The sequence below is a fragment of the Magnolia sinica genome, chromosome 13, assembly GCF_029962835.1.
Source record: "Magnolia sinica isolate HGM2019 chromosome 13, MsV1, whole genome shotgun sequence".
Lineage (NCBI taxonomy): Eukaryota > Viridiplantae > Streptophyta > Magnoliopsida > Magnoliales > Magnoliaceae > Magnolia > Magnolia sinica.
This window is the reverse complement of record NC_080585.1, coordinates 45344212-45364052: the sequence shown is the minus strand read 5'-3', so window position 1 is coordinate 45364052 and position 19841 is coordinate 45344212. Positions and strand designations below refer to the sequence as shown.

Below are 19841 nucleotides of genomic sequence, written 5' to 3'. Positions count from 1 at the left end.
ACGTGGCCCAGCCACTGTTGGTTGTCTGTGTTCGACCCAAATCGATCAAACTTGCCCAGGGTGGCCAACAACCCATATCCGGGAATTTGTCGACTAACCAGACTACTCTTGTAGTCCTACTTCTTAATCTAATCAAGTCAACGGGCACTAAAGATGAATGGATTTGTATTCAATCATTAAAATCAATAATCCACTCATTTAGGCATTTCATTGAACACGTAGGTGTCGCTATACTACAAATTACAATCCAATGAACATAAATTAAAATATATGTAAGTTATCATGCATATACAACATTAATAATCATAAATCATTAACTGGAGGAGTAACATTGATAAATAGCAACCTAAGCACTTTTGGTCCGCATCTTGTGACGTTTTGACTAATTCATGGCTCTCATTGGGTTAGTTTTGAGAAAATCATTAAAATACCTAAGCGACATACAAGCTTGTGAGATTAGGGACAAATAAGTATTGAAACCCTAGATTACAAGTGGAATTCAACAATTACCTCCATTTATTGTCGGTAAAGCTCCGGGGAAGACTCTTGTTACAGCGAGGCAGCTAAAGATGGGATGTGAGAGCGGAGGTACACCAACACCCACACCCCAAGCTCTTGCTTCTCCCTTCTCCTCTTTCTCTTCTTCCTTTCTACCTTTCTTTCTCTTGCTCTAGGGCATGAAATTCGTATTGGAGGAGGGGGTGCCCAAATAAGGCCTTTATATAGTGTCGGATTTAGTGTAAATGGCCCTAAGGGCTGGGTTTTTACTATACTAGCCCCAAGGGAGTGTTTTTCTACCATTTGGGGGTACTATGGGGTGTAGGAGTCGACACCCACCGTTGGATAATTAGCAATAATGATGATCTACTCATAGGCACAATCGACCTGCCATTTGGATGCGTCGATCGAGGGGTAGGATCAAAATTCAGTTCAACGGTCACCGACTATTGATCAGGCCCGCAACTATACGGATTTGTGGAGGACATTACTCTAGGTTATTGCCCCAAATTTAGTTGTGATCTAACGGTCTGAAAGCCACAACTTGGAAAAAGACCGATCGCAGATAAGTGACTTAAGTTCTTGGTTAGTTTCAAGAATATTCGCACAATTCATACGCCAACCTTGTAAGTCCAAGTTAAGTGATCTGAGTCACGATCTCGGCTAGACATCTTGCGATGGACGTCAAGCCCAGTAAGAAGGACATTACTTTATAATTTCGAAACTAGTGGCCACTAATGAGCCGTCTAGAGCTCATTTGGAAAATCAAGGCATTTTTTGAATGAATTAGGTAGCAAGATTTTTTGTGCGCAATGATTAAGGTTTGGATTAACTATGTTCATAGTGTGGCTTATTCGCAATTAGTGAAAATAACAATTCAATCATAATCACTCTAAACCGTTGGTTCGTATGTTATATGGATAATTGGGTCACTTTAATTTGTTAATTATGATCCAACCCCAATTTGTCTCGGCTTTGGATAGATCTTTAATTTAGTTGTGGTCGTTTTGATTAGTCAGTGATTAGTCGACTAGATTTAGACCCTATGTGAACAAATCACGAGGTTATACTCGGTGTTTAAGTGATCGGGCGGATTCGTTGACTTTCTACGGTTGATTAATCAAATTTGTGCGGTTCTTTACCGGTGTATAGGCTCACTTCGAGCGTAAAGGGTCAATAAGCGATAATGTAAGGTAGTCACATTGAAGGTTTTCAAGGGTTTTTGGAAATTCAAAATAGTGAAAATTCAGGACGTTATAAAACCATAAATCTCTATTTTATCCTTTTCCTTTTGTTTGAAAACGACCCTGCTCGCCCTGACCAGCGACCCTACAACCTCTCTCTCTCTCTCTCTGCTCATCGTGCTCGACCAACGACCCTAGGGCCTAACCTCTCTCTCTCTCTCTCTCTCTCTCTCTCTCTCTCTCTCTCTCGCTTGTCGTGCTCGACTAGTGACCCTAGCCTCTCTCTCTCTCTCTCTGCTTGACCAGCGACCCTACGACTAACCCTTCATTGTCGCCCTGCTTGGCTACCCGTCCATCACCCTGCGCTGTCCGGTGGTCTTTCCATGGCTGCCTGATGCTGCCTGCTCGCCTACTTGACCGTTTGGCCTGTCTGCTGCTCGTCAGCTCGCCCTCCTCCTGCCCTGCCCGACCATCTGCAGCCTACTGCTTGCCCTACTCCTGCCGCCACTCACCAATCCAGTTATCGCCCTGCCCTGATCTGCCCTACCCACCGATAAGCACTCGAATCGAACTCGATTTTTATAACATTTTTATTTATTAATATTATTTATATATTATAAATATTATAAATATATATTATATATAAAAACAATAAATAAAAATATATTATATATTATTAATGAAATAATAAATTTCTAAACAGTAAATACTCTCAATACTATATATATATATATATATTATATTATATTATATTATGAAAACCTTATATTATATTTATATATTACATAAAAATATATGAATGGATGGATGATTGGTTGGATGAATGGATTGATGAAAATTGAGAGGGATGGATGGGTGGATCGATGGATGATTAGTTGGATGTTTTGATGGATGGGAGGTATTGATGGATTAATGAGAGGGATTGACGGATGGATGAATGATTGGTTTGGTTGGTTGGTTGAATCATAGATAATAAATGTATTATAATATAACTCGAACTTGGCTCGAATTGGTCTGATCCGCTAACCGAGCCGAGTCGAGGTGGACATGGTGGCTCGGTCACCGAGCTGAGACAAACACAAGCTAGGAATGTCTGCTAACCGAGCTGATTCGAGCTGAGGCCAACTCCACTCGGTTTGACTCAGTGTACACCCCTAAATTTTTTGGGTTGCTAGCGACGGGCTGGATAGTATCTGGGTCCACTAAAAACCTTTTAGAAACTCCTCACCACCTCTTATAGGTAGAGCTGTACACGAGCAAAGTTAGTTCGGTAACTTCCTCGACTCGGCTCGAAAAAGCTCGACTTGACTCAGATCGAAACTCTGTTCGAACCAAGTTGAGCCATTTTTTGGGAGCTCGAAACATTTTGAGTCGAGTGCGAGCTGGAACTAGCTTGACTCAATATTGAGCGCGACTCAACTCGGCTCGTACTCGACTCGGATCGAGTTTTAAGTGATATATTAGGGTTTTTTTTATAAAAAAAATCCTCATTCGCCCGACCCTAACCCATTTCGCCCAACCCAGCAACCCTAACCTAGCGAGTGTCCAGCGCCCAAATCGCTCGACCCTAACCCATTTCTCCTTCCCTTTCGCCCAAATCGGCCGTCCATTCGCCCAATACTCTCGCCGTTCTCCACCGCCTGATGAAATTCCTCATTCCAGCGTCTGTCCACACGACCTCCTCTCCCAAAGTGAGTCCTCTCCTCCCCTCTCTCCATTTTTTCCGGCGAGTAGCGTCCGTCTGAGTAGCGGAACCCATCCGACCAGCGACCACTGGTCGAGTGGCTCTGGTATAGTCGGACGAATCTCTGGTTTGGTCGGACAAACCCATCAAACCACTGACCACTGGCTCAAAGACTCGAACTCGACTCGAAAATTCAACTCGAACTCGGCTCGAACTGGACCGAGCTGCTGGCCGAGCTGAGCACGAGTAGCTGTTTCAAGCTCAAAGGCCGAGCCGAGCATGAGTTGAGATTCAAGCTGTTCGAGTTAAGCACAAGCTGGGCAAAGCTTGGCTCGGCTCGACTCTGTACACTACTTATAGGAAGCGGATTGGTTGGTGTACCACACACCAGCTATATATCTGGTGTAGATACGTGTCATGCGAAGACGAGAGCTGACACTCCTCGACCTCCGAGTTGTATAAATAGTTCAAAGTATATCAAAGTTACATGGGCCCCATGATTATGTATTTATTATATCCACACCGTTCATCCATTTTTTGAGATCATTTTAGATCACTAGACAAAAAAATAAATCATAAACAAAGCTCAAATGAACCACACCAAAAACAGCAGCGAGGATAATGATTTTATCCGTTAAAAAATTCGTAGGGCCCACTAGAACGTTTATTTTCCATCCAATCTGTTGACATGGATGAAAAGAAAAAAAAAATTTCGTATTGATCTGAAACTTCTGTGAGCCCAAAAGGGTTTCAATGGTAGAAGTTCAATCCCCACTGCTTTCTGTAGTGTGGTCCACTTGATCTTTAAATTTGTCTTATTTTTCAGCTCAAGCCTTAAGACAAGCTCCCAAAATGGAATAACAGTTTAGATATAACACATACCTCATGATGGGACCCACGGAGCTTGTTGACGTCAATACACCAGCTATATAGCTGGTGTGTGGTGCATGAGCCAATCCGCTTTCCCTCTTATAAGGGAATTATGTGGGTTTGATCATGAGGTACGTGTTATATCTAAACCATACATCCATTTGGCGAGCTCGTCTCAATGCTTAATAAGAAAAATAAGACAGACCTAACTATCAAGTGGACCACACTGTAAAAAGCAGTGGGGGATTGAACGTCTACCATTGAAACCCTTTTTGGGTAACGAAAGTTTTGTATCTATATGAAATTTGTTTTTCCTCATCATTCTAGTCTTTGTGGCCTCATTACCGGATTGGATGGAAAATAAACGTTACGGTGGGCTCTATGAATTTTTAAACGGTGAAAATCATTATCTCTGCTAATTTTTTAACTGTGAAAATCATTATCTCAGTTGCTATTTGTGGTGTGGTACAGATGATCTTTGGATATGATTATTTTTTGAATAATGCTCTAAAATGATATCTAAAAGTATATGAATGGTGTAGATATAATAAATATCTCACTTAGCGGCATGCGTAACTTTGATCTCATTTGAACCGTTCGTACAACTCGGAGCTCGAGGAGCGTTAGTGCTCGTCTTCGCACGACACTTACCTACAGCAGCTATATAGCTGATGTGTGGTACACCACCCAATCCGCTTCCCTAATAAGGCTTCCAAAGCCCCGTACAGGCCTCGGAGCCTCCGTCCTTTCCTAGCTAGGGACGGGCGGGGTAGTACCCAATCCGCGTCCCTTAGAAACCTTCTAAAAACCCATTACCTTCCATTCTGCAATCCCCAAAAACTCAAACCAGCATTTGGAATTCGAGCTTTCTTCCTTGCGATTTTCTTCGTCGGCTTCGTGTAAAAGTGTCTTCGAGATTTCTCAAATTCCGTTTCGAGGTGGGATCAGAGGCATAAGCAGTGGTGACGATGCTTTCGTCTCTAGGTAGAATAGAAAACAAGACTTCGTTGTAAGCTGCTTCTTCTTCTTCCTTTTTTAGGGTTTCTCTTTGGCGCGAATCCCTTCGCACGTTGGGAATGGTCCTCTTTTCCCCTATTTGAGGCATCGATGTTAGGACTAGGACGTGGATAGTACGCTTGCAATTGTCAGTTTGCACAAGTGGGGCCCATGGCATGGCAATCGAAACCGTTGGTTATGATGGGACCGGCACGGGTTTACATGGAATCGCTGCAACCCAAAGATCAGTGGGGCCTACCGTGATGTCTGTATTTTGTCCACTTCGTCCATCCATTGCGACAGATCATGTTCGGACGTGAAGGCAAAAATCATGCTGATCCAAAACCCAAGTGGACCGCACCAAAAGAAACGGTGGGGATTGGGCTGATATCTGTGTTTTCTGGTCATCCAGGTGGAAGATATCTGTGTTTTCTGGTCATCCAGGTGGAAGTCATGTTGTGAACGGGTTGGATGTCATATAAACATCACGGTGGTCCCCAGAAAGGTTTCATTGGTGGGGTTTCTATCCCCAATCTTTCGGCCCACTTGAGTTTTGGATATCCTTCGTTTTTGGGTTCAGGTCCTAACATGAGCTGGTGAAACTGATGGATGGAGTAGATGTCGGTGGGCCCACAGAGGTTTGGGTTACAGGGTGTGACAATCCTGCTACTGTTGATACGAGAAAGGGGCTACTGTAGATAGAATTAAGAATTGAAATCTTATTAGAGGGAGAATTCAAACCTCTTAGGGCCTGTTTGGATGCCTGTAAGTTCTTTTAAGTTGTAAGTGACTTACCTGTAAGTGTTACTCACAGGTAACCTGTTTGGATGTAAGTTGTAAGTCACTTACAGGTAAGTTACTTTTTCTGTTTGGATAACCTGTAAGTTACTTACAGGTAGAAAGCTGTATATTCACGTCGAGCATAGTTTAGATTGGGGAATCATTCTAAAATGTTATAATCATATAAAAAAACATGGGATCAAATATGTTATTTTGTTAAGCCCATCAAGATGAATATTTGAGATAATTATTAAGCTAAACCAATCATCAAGTGGGCTATAAAAGTGGGCCCACGAATTCAAAAAATCTATAATATGGAGTAATAACTCAATTTAAGCATTGAGAATAAACTTAAAAACATTAATAGAAAATATAATAATTAAATTACTTGCATTCCAACTGTGCAATCTGATGTAATTTCCAAGGGCCAGCGCATCATCAATCCCACTCTATCATCATAGTTTTTCTCATTCTCTAATGAGGAGTTTGATGCTCAGGATCTAAGAGATTCACCAACACTGATGTAGATCGTTAAATTACTTGCATTCTAACTGTGCAATCTAAGGGATTCACCAACACTGCGAGTACATCACAGGATCACCAACCACAGGCCACAGTGAGACCAACCAGATAAACGATTTACAGGATCACCAACCACAGGCCATAGTCCCTGACGGTTTCATGGGATGCTGCATCACATGGTCCGTTCGGATTAGAGGCCCATGACACGTGTGAAAAAATATGTAGGTGCGTATAAGTGACTGTTTGGATGCCAGCGTGCCTTATAGAGTAACGTCAAACCACTCCCGTTTCCAAAGGAGAAAAAAAGGGTAGATGAAACCCTACCGTTTTAGGAGAAGAAGAGACGGAAGGCAGTAACTGCAGCGAGACATTGCAGAGACGGAGAGAGATTTGGTGGGTTGGTGCGTTTCTCCCTCTTCCCCTCCTTTTAAAAATCTGACCGTTGAGCTTGTAAGTGACTTACAGGGAAGTGACTTCCCACCCCCATCCCCTTGCAGTTTTTCGGTAGATTTGCCTGTAAGTGACTTACAGGTGATTTTTCTCCCCCAAACACTACCTGTAAGTGACTTCCCTGTAAGTAACTTCCCACTTACCCAACTTACAGGCATTCAAACAGGCCCTTATTCTCGTTAGAGAGAACAACATTTCCTAAGAACTTTAAAGTTTCATTGATAGTAAAAAATGCTTACATGGTTATATTTATCTCCACAGGACCCAAATCTCTTAGTAACAAACCATAACAATCCATAACGATTTCCCTAATCTCCTAATCATCATTTGGTAACCACCTAGATCTTACCTTATTCAAAAGATTCAAATCAAATTCAAAATAAAACTAAGGGGTCGTTTGGATGGTGGTAAGTGGTTTAAGTTATAAATGATTTACAACCTGTCTGTTTAGCTTTAAGTTGTAAATGATTAACTAGTAAATCATTTACAGTGTTTGGATAGCCTATAAATGGTTTATATCCTGTAATTGTATATTCATACCTGAGATGGAAGTAATTCATTAGAAAACATTCAAATGGCATATAAGAGTGGATTTTAAACTGGATCATTGGGTTAAGCCCATCTCACCAAAGCTTAGGGTTGATCCTCACATAAAACCAAGTAGTAGGTGAGCCATAGAAATGGGCCTATGAATTCGAATGCTCTTTTATAAGGCCGTTAACAAGATCTGCTGAGAGAGAGAGAGAGAGAGAGAGAGAGAGAGAGAGAGAGAGAGAGAGAGAGAGAGATATTTCCCATTGTGGGTTGGATGGACCATAACCCAAAAAAACCCCGATGAGACAACTAATGAAATATATATCATTTGGCATCCGGGAAATTGATACATAATGAAAAAAATAAGACAACCGTTAACATTCAACTGAAGAAAAGGAAAAATTCGATGGCTAGCATCTTCCAATCTATAAATTTTGGAGAATTGACCATCAATTTTGGGACCCGTTGAACAACCCACTTGTATGGACCATATCCCATGAATACCCTCCAAGGTTGGGTGAAGGCATTTAAAACCAGGATACACATCATGACCATACAATTTCAGTCCAAAATCACAAAACGTCCATTGATGGTGGGTGGGAACCCAACACTTCTCAGTACAATAGAGAGAGGGGTCCCAATGTGGGTTGGCCATACACAAGATATCTCCCATTGGTGTGAGATCCTAGATGTTGAAAATTTGGGCCTCTTTATTATTATTATTTTTTTCCATCTTCTTCTTCTTCTTCTCTTCAATTGATTGTGGATCCTTGCTGTATTTCCTCCATTAACCATCTAGTCGTCAATCATCGATTGGGGGGTGAGGACTCTTCTATATGGACGGATTTCGGTGATGATGGAGATTCTCCTATGGGGGACTCTGTGTCTCGATGGGTCCCAATGTGGGTGGGCCATGCACCAGATATCTCCCATCGGTGTGAGATCCTGGATGTTGAAAATTTGGTTTTTTTTTTTTTTCTCTAAAAAAAAATTTAAATTCTCTTCAATTGATTGCATATCGTTGCTGTATTTCCTGCATTAACCATCTAGTTGTCAATCATTGATTGGAGGGTGAGGACTCTTCCATGTGGTCGGATTTAGGTGATGATGGAGAATCTCCTGTAGGGCCTGCCATGTCAATGGTTTGGATTGCTGAACTGTGGCCCCAAATGTCCAAATTGTGATAAGTCGCTATTCTAGATTGGGCATCGCGCTATCCATCTTAAAAAAAGGTAGGTGGGACTGGTGGGGCCTATGAGATCAACGGTTAGATCACTGAATTGTGTGGACCACATGTACATATTGAGGAACCTAGGCTACCATACATATCCTCAAGTTGATCATATAATCACTATATATCACCTTGCAGTAATGAAGAATTATATTATCCTCTGCCCAAGGGTATATATAGCATCCCCCACCCTTTCTATGCAAGTGGGGCCGGTGTTTTGTCGATCTGGACCATTGATCTGATGGGCCCCGCCATGGATGGTCCAGGCCCCAAATATCTTCCTGATGGAATAATCTTATTCCATTGATTAGCAGCCTGTAAATGGACGGTTAATGAAAGTGAGACAACAAAGATCCACATTCTAATCTGGAAACATTTGTGGCATGGTCTGTCATGGTGGTGTCCCAAAAGATCAATGGTCTGATCACTGAAACGTGGGCCTTGCTTGTTGGAACTCAAGGCCTAATTCATTGGCATTCTTGGGTCCTTAATTTTCTTTCCCATTGGATCAAAGACTTCAAGATGTTTTGGGCCATTTCCAGAAGGATTTCGAGAGAGTTTCTGCAGAGAATCTGGGTATGCATGAGAATTTCACCTCAGAATATATAGTTAATCCAAGCCGCGCTAGGATTGGTAAATTGCCACTTATCACTGGACTCATGGCTGTGGGACCTGGCCCAAAGTTAGGGTCCCTACATGTTAATGAGGTTTGGTTTTGGAGTGAAGCTGAGGAAGTGAATGCAAGTTTGTAGGATCGACCTTTTTCTCTATGCTCATAAATGATAAATGGGTCTTCAAAAGGCTTTTTCTTTTTTTCTTTTTTTTCCCTGCCTTTTGAGGGTTTTGTCTTAGTGATCTTTCTTGTACATTGTGGTAGCAAAGGCTCTTAGGAGACTAACGATCAAACCTCACTAGGAGGGTGTTTCAGATGGAAGTTTAGGATTGGGGCTGAACTTTTGTAACCTGAGGAAGTGTAGCTAAACAAGTTTTAAGAAAACCCCTTTTTCAACAAAGCGGATTTCAGTGCTTGAACAAAAAATATTCTGATCTCATAATGAAATGAAACACGCATTTCTCTTTTTTGTCTTTGATCTTTCGTAGGCGCCTTAAAGCACTTTTTTCTATTTGATGTACAATAGATTGGTATTCAAGGAGAGTGGTCATGGTTTGTAGCTCCTCTAGTATAGGGATGTTATTAGGTTGGGCTCGGGCCAGGACAAGGTTTGGCCAACCCTAGCTTGGAATGAAATATAGGTCCAACCCTGGCCCAAGGCTGAATCTGATTAAAACAGCGGATCTAGGCATGACCCATGTTAGAAATGGTAGACTCGAGCCCAAGCCTGCTAAGGCTTAAGTGCATAAATGTTTTAAGAGGAATCATTGTGCGGTCATGGAGGACTAAGCCAATAGAATGTTGATCGGAACCATCATTCTGTTGGGCCTACTACGGATAGAGTATTTCTCGATGAAACTATTATAGAAATAGGCCTACAATCAAAGATGATTGTCGAATCTTCAATTTATAGATATACGTAGTTTTTCTCTGTTGTATGTTTGGTCGGTGCTGGGGCCATACAAACCAGGATACTCCTTTTGCATTTCATATGCATTTCCTGAAAGATAATTTCACTGGTATGAAGTGTATTCCTTATATGCTTGATGGTTTCCATAAAAAAGTGTAGGAAATGCGTTTCTCGAAATCACGAAACCATTTGAAACAATAATAGTAACAACTTGCCATAACTATTGGAGTTTTTGTTTAGAACTGTGTGATTATTATGGCCTCGTAATTTATACGACTTATTGTTATGGGATTAAATATCAAGTTGGAGTTTGTGGAATTTCGCTTGTTACAATATGACCACAAGAGCTTGTTATTATACCTTTTCATTCCATTACAATTTATATGAATTATTAAACCATCATGATTTTTTGTTGCTATTTTGTCTTGATTCTTGAATCTTGGTATATATTTACTGAGTAATATTATGTTATATGGAGCTTTCTTTCTTTTGTTATTAAATCTCGAGATTTACTCGTGAAATATTATACATATTAACAAACTAGGGAAATTTCTTATAATTCATGTATGTTATTATTTTCGTGTGCATGCATTTGTGTTTCTGAAAAAGAAAAGTTTAAGATAAGAATATATTGGAATCTTTTATTGGGGTTGCCTTCGGATTTTCATATTCACTTCCCTCACGACCACTTGCTCTCATTTATGATAACAATGCTTAAAGTCTGTGTTCGATCTCTTTCATCAGGCTGAGGTTTTTTAATATTTTTTAATTGTCTATATGTAATTCCGCATCCAGTTGTTGATTCCTTGACTTCTTTGTTACCAGGGACAAAATTTATTAAGTATGGATTGTTTTTACCAATGCTTCTAGGGAATCCTCTTACGCAATCGCAACATAAGAGTCTTGCAAGTGTATAGAGTAACAGTATCTCAAAATTGCTCAAGAAATTTGAGCTAATTTTATTTTTGAAAATTGGCTAATATGTTTTTACTGTAAATCGGATGACAACAAAATGTGAATCATCAATGTAAATTTTTTTAATTAACTGTATCTAATGCATTTGTGATTTTCCGAATATGCACTAGAACTCTACAAACGATACTCTCCTCTATGTATGTGCAAATGTTTCAAAAGAGGTACCGGGTGAATGTTTTAAGCAAGATAGATTCTTATCGCTTGCTCAGATCTGAGAAGATTATACCCCTCAAGCATGAAACTATGGTGGAAAATCAATAGTATGTGACAAAAAGACATTGAAAATTCGCCTTAAAGTTGGTGTTGGCGAAGCACCCAATGTGAACTTTAAGGCGAATTTTCAGCGTCTTCTTGTCACATACTCTTGATTTTTCCACTAGAGTCTCATGCTTGGGAGTATAATCTTCACAGACCCGAGTAAGCAATAAGAATCTATCTTACTCAAAACCTTTACACGGTTCCTCTTTTGGAACGCTTGCATGTACATGAAGGTGAGTATTGTTTGTGGAGCACAAATGCATATTCCTAAAATCATGAAAGCATTAGATATGGTCAACTATAGAGCAGAATTTTCTATGTTGAGGATCCACATTTTGTTGCCATCTGATTTACAATAAAAACATTGGGGATACTACTACTTTGTACACTTGCAAGACTTTTATGTTATGATCGCGTAAGAGGATTCCGTGGAAGTATTAGTAAAAATGATCTCTAGTATTGCTGATATCAAAGAGCAAATGCATCTCTGATAAGGAGGTTATTCTGAGTTAGGAATGTCAATGGTCTGCATTGAAACCAACTGCTACTACTTCTGGCACTGAATGTTGCCAGCTTGCAAGAAACAAAAGGTACCGTAGAAAAATCAGTTTCTTCATACTCTTTTGTGATTTATTAATTTATCAAAATGTTGAATATAAAAGTTTGAGTTATGCAGGGACAACTGATACCACAAATGAAAGCTCACTCATCATGTGGCGGAAAGTGGGATTGGCTGATGGGGTAACTAATGATGTCGTAGGATTGCAAAAAGAGTCGAGTGAGCCTGATAACCTGAAGAAATCAGTTAAAGCAAAGCAAGACCTCCATCTTCAAACGGTGTTATGAATGCGCAAGGTCTTCAAAGTCTCACCTGTTGAGAATAGCTTGAAAGAAGCTATTGATTTGAAACATGCAACTGACAAACTGAAGATAATCTCCTTGATGACAATCCTTAGTTGGTGGCATGCAAATAGACTTGAGAAAAGAAACACCATAATAGTTCATATTCTACTGGAAAGGGGCCAAAGATTTTGAAGCATGGTTGGTTGACTGCATCCACCGTATGGCCCATCAGATCAACAGTTTGGATCACTTAATCATTGGCCCCACTTGTACAAACTGAAGATGATCATCCTTGTGTCAAGTATCATAAAATTCCTACTGACTAAATTTAGATTTTAAGTTCTTACCCTTCTAGAGTTCTTAACTTTCTTACTTTTTGGTCTAAATGTGCAGAATGGAGAATCGGAAATCGAAGTTATTGGCATATATCTTCGTGCGGCCTTACAATTTCTACTTGCCGCATCGATGTTCGAGGTTCGCAAGATGGGAAGCGCAACACTAGGAGAAAAAACTCTGTCAACAGAGATCTATATCAACACACCAATAGTCTTGAAGTGAGTTCTATGCCATTTTGAGAAGAAAGTATGATTGATTTATCATTCGTGAAGATAGCTGTGCTCTGCTATGTGCATGTTCCACTAGCATTGGCCCGGATTTTGAAATAGTTGGGCCAGGCTGTGGGCTGACCCTATTCAAAATTTTGATTTTGCTTGACCCAATCCCAGCCCATTGACAGCCCTACTTTCTGCCACTTAAACAATGGTGACTCATCTACCACATGCATGGCATAATTGTACATTTGTAGGAGTCTACAATTTGAGTAGTTTGGCCTGACATGCATGGATGCGAAGTTTATGGTGGATTGGTCATCACCATTTAAGAAACGAATGAAAATTCATATTGCAGTTGTTGCCTTCCAAAGAAGTGGACTTTTACATTTGTCGTGGAGAGGCTGAATGCAGAAAAACCATAGACTTTTTGGTATTTGATGCAATTGCAAAGTCATGCAGAAATATGAATTACAATTTCCAAGATATTGTTTTAATGTATGCTCCCATTTTACCCTTTTGAGATGTTAACAAAGTGGATTCATTCTAGAATGGGCATCATGATCTAGTAATTTACACATACATTTGAAATCCAATAGACTAGGTTCCTGATGTAATCTGGTTTTTGGACTAATGAGGATTTTGATGCGTGAATTGCTGGAATAAATTAAGTAAATGCACCACACAAGAATATTTGAATAGAGGGATAAACAACTTATTAAAATTGAAATCTTTGCACTACGGGGACTTAAACAAGAACTCGGAAAACTATAGCGCCTTCTACATCTTAATCCTTCACTTTTTAGAATCCCAAACTCATTAGAGAATCAACGAAATAGACTAGTATAATCTTCCCAAAAAAATAGCAGTTGTTTTAGAATTTGAGCCCAAAAATCCACTGCTACAGCCCAAAAATTCAGCACTTGGTGGATCATACTGTGGGCCTTGGTTCTACAACATTCCCCTCCATGATTTTTTTTGAATATTTTATGCCCACCACCAATGCGTGCATATCTAGAGTTTTTGGATGTTTGCGTCGTGCACTGAATGGAGTATAAAATAAATGATGTACATGATTGAATTTCATATTTACAGTTTGCTGTCTCATGCACAGTCAATGCGCCATTTCATTTGAGAATAATGGGGAGATTGCCACCGCCACTCTTGCATACAAATGTGTGGAAGTAGCATATATGAGAGCGATATTCTCTATGAGCTCACATATATGTAGAGATTTTCACGAATTACAGGCATCTCTTCATGTTCATCCATTCTATAATCAAACTAGCTCTTGTTCTACTATTTGGAAAATTTTCCATTCATTTTGTGTCATTCTTGTTGATTTGCAAACCTTTCTACCCTTTTGAGAAGAGACGTATATTGTAAAGACCACTGGTAGAAGTCCAGTTTGGATCTATCGCTTGACCACATCCCAGATATCCAACCCATTCGTCAGGTGAGCCCACCATGTTTGTTCCCTGACTAGAGAATAGATCAATATGTTGTTGAGAGGATCTACACTTGTATGCTGAATGTAGGCCACTAGATGATGTATTATACCATTGATTTCTTTTGTATGAATTTAGCTGATGTGATGGGAGGATGGGGCTGATTTTGGCCAAGGTACATGATGTTACTCGCCTGATTAATGGCCCAGTTTCCCCACATGTGTGAATTGCAATGTTTATGTGTTTCTCTCTAGATTCGACTTACTTGCACAAGGATCCAGCTCTGGTGGGGCTCTCTCTGTATCGATGCAAGTCTAGTACCTGTGAAAGATCAATGGTGAAACCTAGTTATGGGAAACCTCATCACCATCCGACCATGGAAAGTTGGAAGCTGTGGAATCTGCTTGAACCTTGTCTGATTTTATCCAATGGGCCGTTAAATCACCACGAGTCACATTCTTGATGAACCATTTCGAAACACCCAATGTGAATTTTCCTACGGGTTAATCTCATGACTGTCCAGTTAATGTGAAGTGGGTCCCACATGCTTTGACTTGTTAGGAGACAATTGGGCTGAGTCAGCACACTTCCCAAAGATACGTTTCACCCTGAGTGAAATTTCTTTGTGAGAGATTCAACCCAAACTCAATGAAGTTAATTTGAGAAACATTCTATATTATTGTTTTTTATTTTTTCCCCTTTCAGGGCAAGAATCATCACCATCATCTGCAATTGATGTAACTAATATACATGAGGATGGCGCACGCCTTGGGTCCGAAGCGAAGGGAGTAGAACCGCTTGCCATTAGAGCTACCTGTAGCGGCTCTCACCTCCTTAATCATGTAAGCTGAATCTTAAAACAAGCGTCTTTCCTTGTTCGGAGTAAGATCTAACAAGCTACTGCTGAAATGTGGAAAAAATTAACTTGGATAATTTCTGGCTACTTGAAATGCACAGATGTCCAGGCCTCACTTTCTAATTGATAGTGTGCTAATCAATCCCTTCATCTCATAGCTCATGCCCCATGTCCCATGGGTTAGATCCTCGGCCGAACCCCCTAGCGGATAAGAGGTGATGCAAGACAGCTAACTATTTGCTCTAAAAGCTCGAACTGATAGAGCGTGGTGAATCAATCCCTTTTATCTCATGGTCCAGGCCCTGCATCCCATGGGTTTGGTCCTCGTCCGAACCCCTCTCGTGGGCCTTACATCACAAGGTTCTGCCTCACACAAGCCACCCCATCACACATGCCGATCATCCTGAGTGTGCCCCTGCATCTCACAAGCCACCCCACTCGAGCCTGGTGTGAAAATGCCCCAGCATTAGGGGGATTCACATTATGGACGAATTAGATATCGTTAATACATACAGGGCTCACATTATGGACGAATTAGATGTCGTTAATACATACAGTGGGCGCGCACATGTGAATTTGTTCATTAAGCTTATCCTCAAAAGGTTTGTATTGGATCCAGCCTCTGGAATTATTGTTGTCTCGATCGATGGAACAACCTTTGCTATTGTCAACTGGGCTTCTTTGTTTCTGATTACTTCCAGAATAGCAAACACTTTTAAAATTAAGGAGTAAATGGAGGCTACCTCCGGTCTGTTGTTCATAGCATAAGTTTCATGAAGTCCTCCAGGAGAAATAGGGAGTTGGTCCATCAAGGGTGGGTCCCACAACATCAAGATTTTTAGATCACCACATCATGGGATCCACTTGTTCAGCCCCAAACCAAGGATAATATACATATCCATGGGCTCCAGATCAATGAAATATATAATGAGATCTTCTGTAGTGTTCTCAGAGAATCATAAGTTATAGTGTTCCTAGTAGCGTTAGTTCACTCGTGCAGTCTAGTCAGTATGTATGAACTGTCCATTAAGCTACAAATGCATTTCATGGGTGATGAGGCAAAAATCACACTGATTAGATGATCTAATCCATCCTTGGACTTTTTTCTATGGCCATACTTTTTCCAATCGATGGATGGGATGGTTATGATTTTTAGAATCATAAGATGGATGAAATTGTTGATTAGGCCCACATTTTTGGGTAAATGATTTCAACCAACCATGTTTAAGGCCATTGTTCAAATGGTTAATATCTGTCAAATCAGTTTGATGTTTTCCTGGTAACCACCTTATGTGTGTGTGTGTGGTAGCCCATGAAATATGAGATGGACATGATGAACAGTCTAGATCAATGGACAGGACTGTTTAAGTGTCCCAATACAGTACAACTAGGTGCATTGTGACTTATGGTGGTCTAAGAGCACTGGAACATTTCTCAAATATAATTCCATTGTAGTTGAACCTGTTCATCTTGCAAGATTTATCTTGAGGTGTTATATGATACTCAGTCTGCGTGTGGCGCTTGATATGCAGGCACTCAGAAATTGTACATGTGGCATACATTAACTCAAGTAAACTGACTAAATTGTGCAGCTCACTGTTGTAAAGTCATCATTCTAATGTTAGATTGGTTAAACAATCCCAACCTCTGATTCATGGGCTCTTTTTCTTTTTTTTTTCTTTTTTTTTTTTTGGTGGAAACAGGACCGTTAGATATTTTTCAACTTCTACACTGGATAACATAATTTGTACAGTTTAATTAACTTGTATGCCTTGTGTGCAAGTCCTAAGAAATTTCCAGAGTGCCTGAGTATCATCTATCACACACTGCCAGAGTATCAAAGTTTTTTGCCATTTATCTTTGTGCACTTATTAAGATTACGTGACACATGCATCCACTAAAACTAGCTGTGCTCCCTTTTTACAGGCTGAATTTGTGATGGACTCTACTGAGATCACTATCAGCATTGAAAGCTGATTAGTGGAAAGATGGGGTGCAAGGTATCGGCTAGCATTAGAGTAAAAATCAACATCTAAACGGTCAATCCCAAAGATAAAAATGTACAGAGATCTCAGCAATTTGTGGAGACATTATTCAGTGGCCCACACCCTTGAATCCAAAATTTGAAGCTCCAGCTGCGTAAGTATGTCATTTATGTATGAAAGCGGCCCCAGCATCAAGTGCATGATGAATACATGTAAATTGATTTCTCAACTTTAAAGCGATTGTTTGGTATCAGTAAGAGAAATTCAATCCCAAAATGCTGCCATTAGAAATAATGTATCAGTGTTGTACAGCTATTCTTTTCTGTAAGAAAACAGACTACCAGGTTTTTGTTTGAAGAGGAATTATTGTACAAGGTCCCTACTATGCCTCAAAAATATTATTGATGGGAAGATCTTAATCATTTTTTATTTTTGGGCTACAAATAGTTAACAAGAGAAATACAACAACAGTTGGATCACATTCAAATGAAAGAGGTGCGAGCTCCGGTGGTACTGGTTCCACCATATGCTTAGGACAGTACAAGGCAGATGTGGGGGCCATGTGATGTATGTTTGGACATCCAATCTGCCCATCAGATGATGTTAATCCCATGTATCGAAAATCAACCTGGTCCAACACTCGGGTGGGCAACAAAACGGGGAACATGATGGGAGGGAATGACCAACCTTGATTTGCTAAGCATCCTGATTTTGGGACTGACCCTTCATCCAGTCCAGATAAAGTCTGGATTGCAAATATGCTAGGCTCTGTACTACCCTTTGGTGTAGGTGTCCATTCAAAGCTTGTTCCCTGCCATTGGTGTGGTCCACCTGACTTATAAGACGGACTGATGTTTTTGCTACTGGATTGAAGTTAAGGTCACATTTCTGATGGACGAGTTGATGTTGTGAATGCATCACGTCGGCCCCACTTTTGTCTCGTACCACCGGACCGCACCCCTAAATGGAAAAGGTCCTAAAATTGGTCACCGGGAGATCTTTGGGGCATGATCCTCAAGTATATCAACGTTGTCGATTACAAACCATTTGTTCCATTTGATAGAAGATGCAGGCTGGCTGTCAACGGGCTAGGTTGGGGGAGGTCGCGGCACGGATTTTGAAGTGTTCCGGGTCAGACCGTTTGGATTGTATGGGGGGATTGAATGGAATTCGATTGTATCCGGGTGGATTGCATAGCAACCAATGTCATTAATAGCAAGTCAGTGGATTGTCTCCCATCCCACTGTTTTCCATAATCCGTCCAATGCTGCTGTCCGTTTGGATCCCGGGATACCTTGAGGTGTCCTGTTTGGCCGGGCATGGGATTGCATGTATTTCAACAGGTGGAGTGTTTAGGAAGTTCACGCATGGGTGGAAACAGATTGACCCCTCCCCCTGCCATGTCTTTGCGTCGAAACGGATTACACCCACGGGTGCGTCCAACGGCTAGGGTGTTTAGAATGGGGCCCACTTCCCTTTACTTTACAGATCATTTTAAGAGTTCATACCAAAAATACATTTGATGCGATGAATCTCAGGTGGACCACACCACGGGAGACCAATAGAGATAGGATATCCACCGTTAAATTCCTCCAAAATGGATTGTGTGCTGTTTATTTGACATTCATGGCATTGTTTAGGTCATACAGGCCCAGATGAAGTAAAAAACACATATCAGCTTCAATTCAAAAACCTTTTTATGGCCCCTAAAACGTTATAATGGTCTATGCTCATTCAACACGTTTTCCTGTGATGTGGTCCAATTGAGACTTTTTCCTATCTCATTTTTTTTTCCTCTACCATAAAATGATATGGAAAAATAGATGGACGGCATGGATGATCTTGGCCATGTTATTGTATGCCCCACCTACGGTGGTAGAGTAAGCTCTATGGGCCCAATGTTCAGTACTTGTCTCATCCACGCCGTTCATCGCGGTGATGGAATCCAATGAAATATATATTCCATTCGTTTAAGCACGTCCATATATCCACTAGACCACACCGAAGTTATGTGCGGTGCAAATGTCAAACCATCGTTGATAACATGCCATTGTTTGCTATTATTTGCTTTCCTGCGATCCAAATATGCGGCGGGGCACACCCTAAAATCTGGTACCATGTGCATCAAAGTTGATCTCCCGTATGACATGTCCACGTATCTACTGGACCACCCCACATGATGGTGGTGTGATATAGGACTAGACAAGAGTATCCGAAAGCAGGCATAAATCCAAGCGATCTACACAGCTCATATGACCAATTAAACCAAACGTCATAGACCACACCAACCCTAAAATCCAAAAGTAATATTCCTAAAGTTACAATACCAGTAATATCTAAAATTTAAAAATTACAATCACGGCAAAAAAATAAAATAATAATAACTAAGATGCCAACCAAAATGGCCACGACTCTCTCGCTCTTTGATGGGGCAAGATCATCAGTCGACGTGGCCCTGGTTACCATGTGTGTGCTCGTCTGGGGTGTTTGTCGGAAAGACAAGCTCGAAGAGTGATGGATGTTAACCTCATCAGATACAGTGGCAACCTGAAGATTTGGAGATTCTGTGAGAGGTTTGGACGGTGCACTGGCCTTACCGGAATAATTATCCCAACATGCAATAGCTTCCGTCCAATTCTTGAAGGCTCGGTGTTTG

At 40.7% G+C, this 19841-nt stretch overlaps 1 protein-coding gene across 11 annotated transcripts; it reads left to right on the top strand.

The window, feature by feature from the left end:
• The first annotated feature begins 4864 nt into the window (after window positions 1-4864).
• Window positions 4865-17607, top strand: LOC131223704 (cysteine-tryptophan domain-containing zinc finger protein 3-like). 11 transcript variants are annotated; one of them, XR_009160636.1, is made up of 7 exons: window positions 4909-5245; window positions 11098-12095; window positions 12182-12649; window positions 12742-12902; window positions 14483-14519; window positions 14626-14969; window positions 15050-15123. XR_009160636.1 is itself a non-coding variant. In XM_058219178.1 (4 exons), exons 2-4 carry the CDS (start codon window positions 12069-12071, stop codon window positions 14261-14263), a joined length of 441 nt encoding a protein of 146 aa, XP_058075161.1. In that variant the 5' UTR covers window positions 4865-5220; window positions 12019-12068; the 3' UTR covers window positions 14264-14474. The 11 variants fall into 11 exon arrangements, 5 of the variants coding, with proteins under 5 accessions (XP_058075161.1, XP_058075163.1, XP_058075160.1 ...); XR_009160635.1 differs by having other exon boundaries at window positions 14483-14969; XR_009160634.1 differs by lacking the exons at window positions 14483-14519; window positions 14626-14969 and adding an exon at window positions 17127-17607 and having other exon boundaries at window positions 4912-5245; window positions 15050-15186.
• Window positions 17608-19841: the final 2234 nt, after the last annotated feature.

Excerpts from the sequence above, each read along its gene's own strand:
- LOC131223704 (XM_058219178.1), top strand. The coding sequence starts at position 12,069 with ATGTTGCCAGCTTGCAAGAAACAAAAG. Across the intron at positions 12,096-12,741 it reads CAGCTTGCAAGAAACAAAAG|AATGGAGAATCGGAAATCGA; the intron begins GTACCGTAGAAA and ends CTAAATGTGCAG. Across the intron at positions 12,903-14,010 it reads AACACACCAATAGTCTTGAA|TCAATGCGCCATTTCATTTG; the intron begins GTGAGTTCTATG and ends TCTCATGCACAG.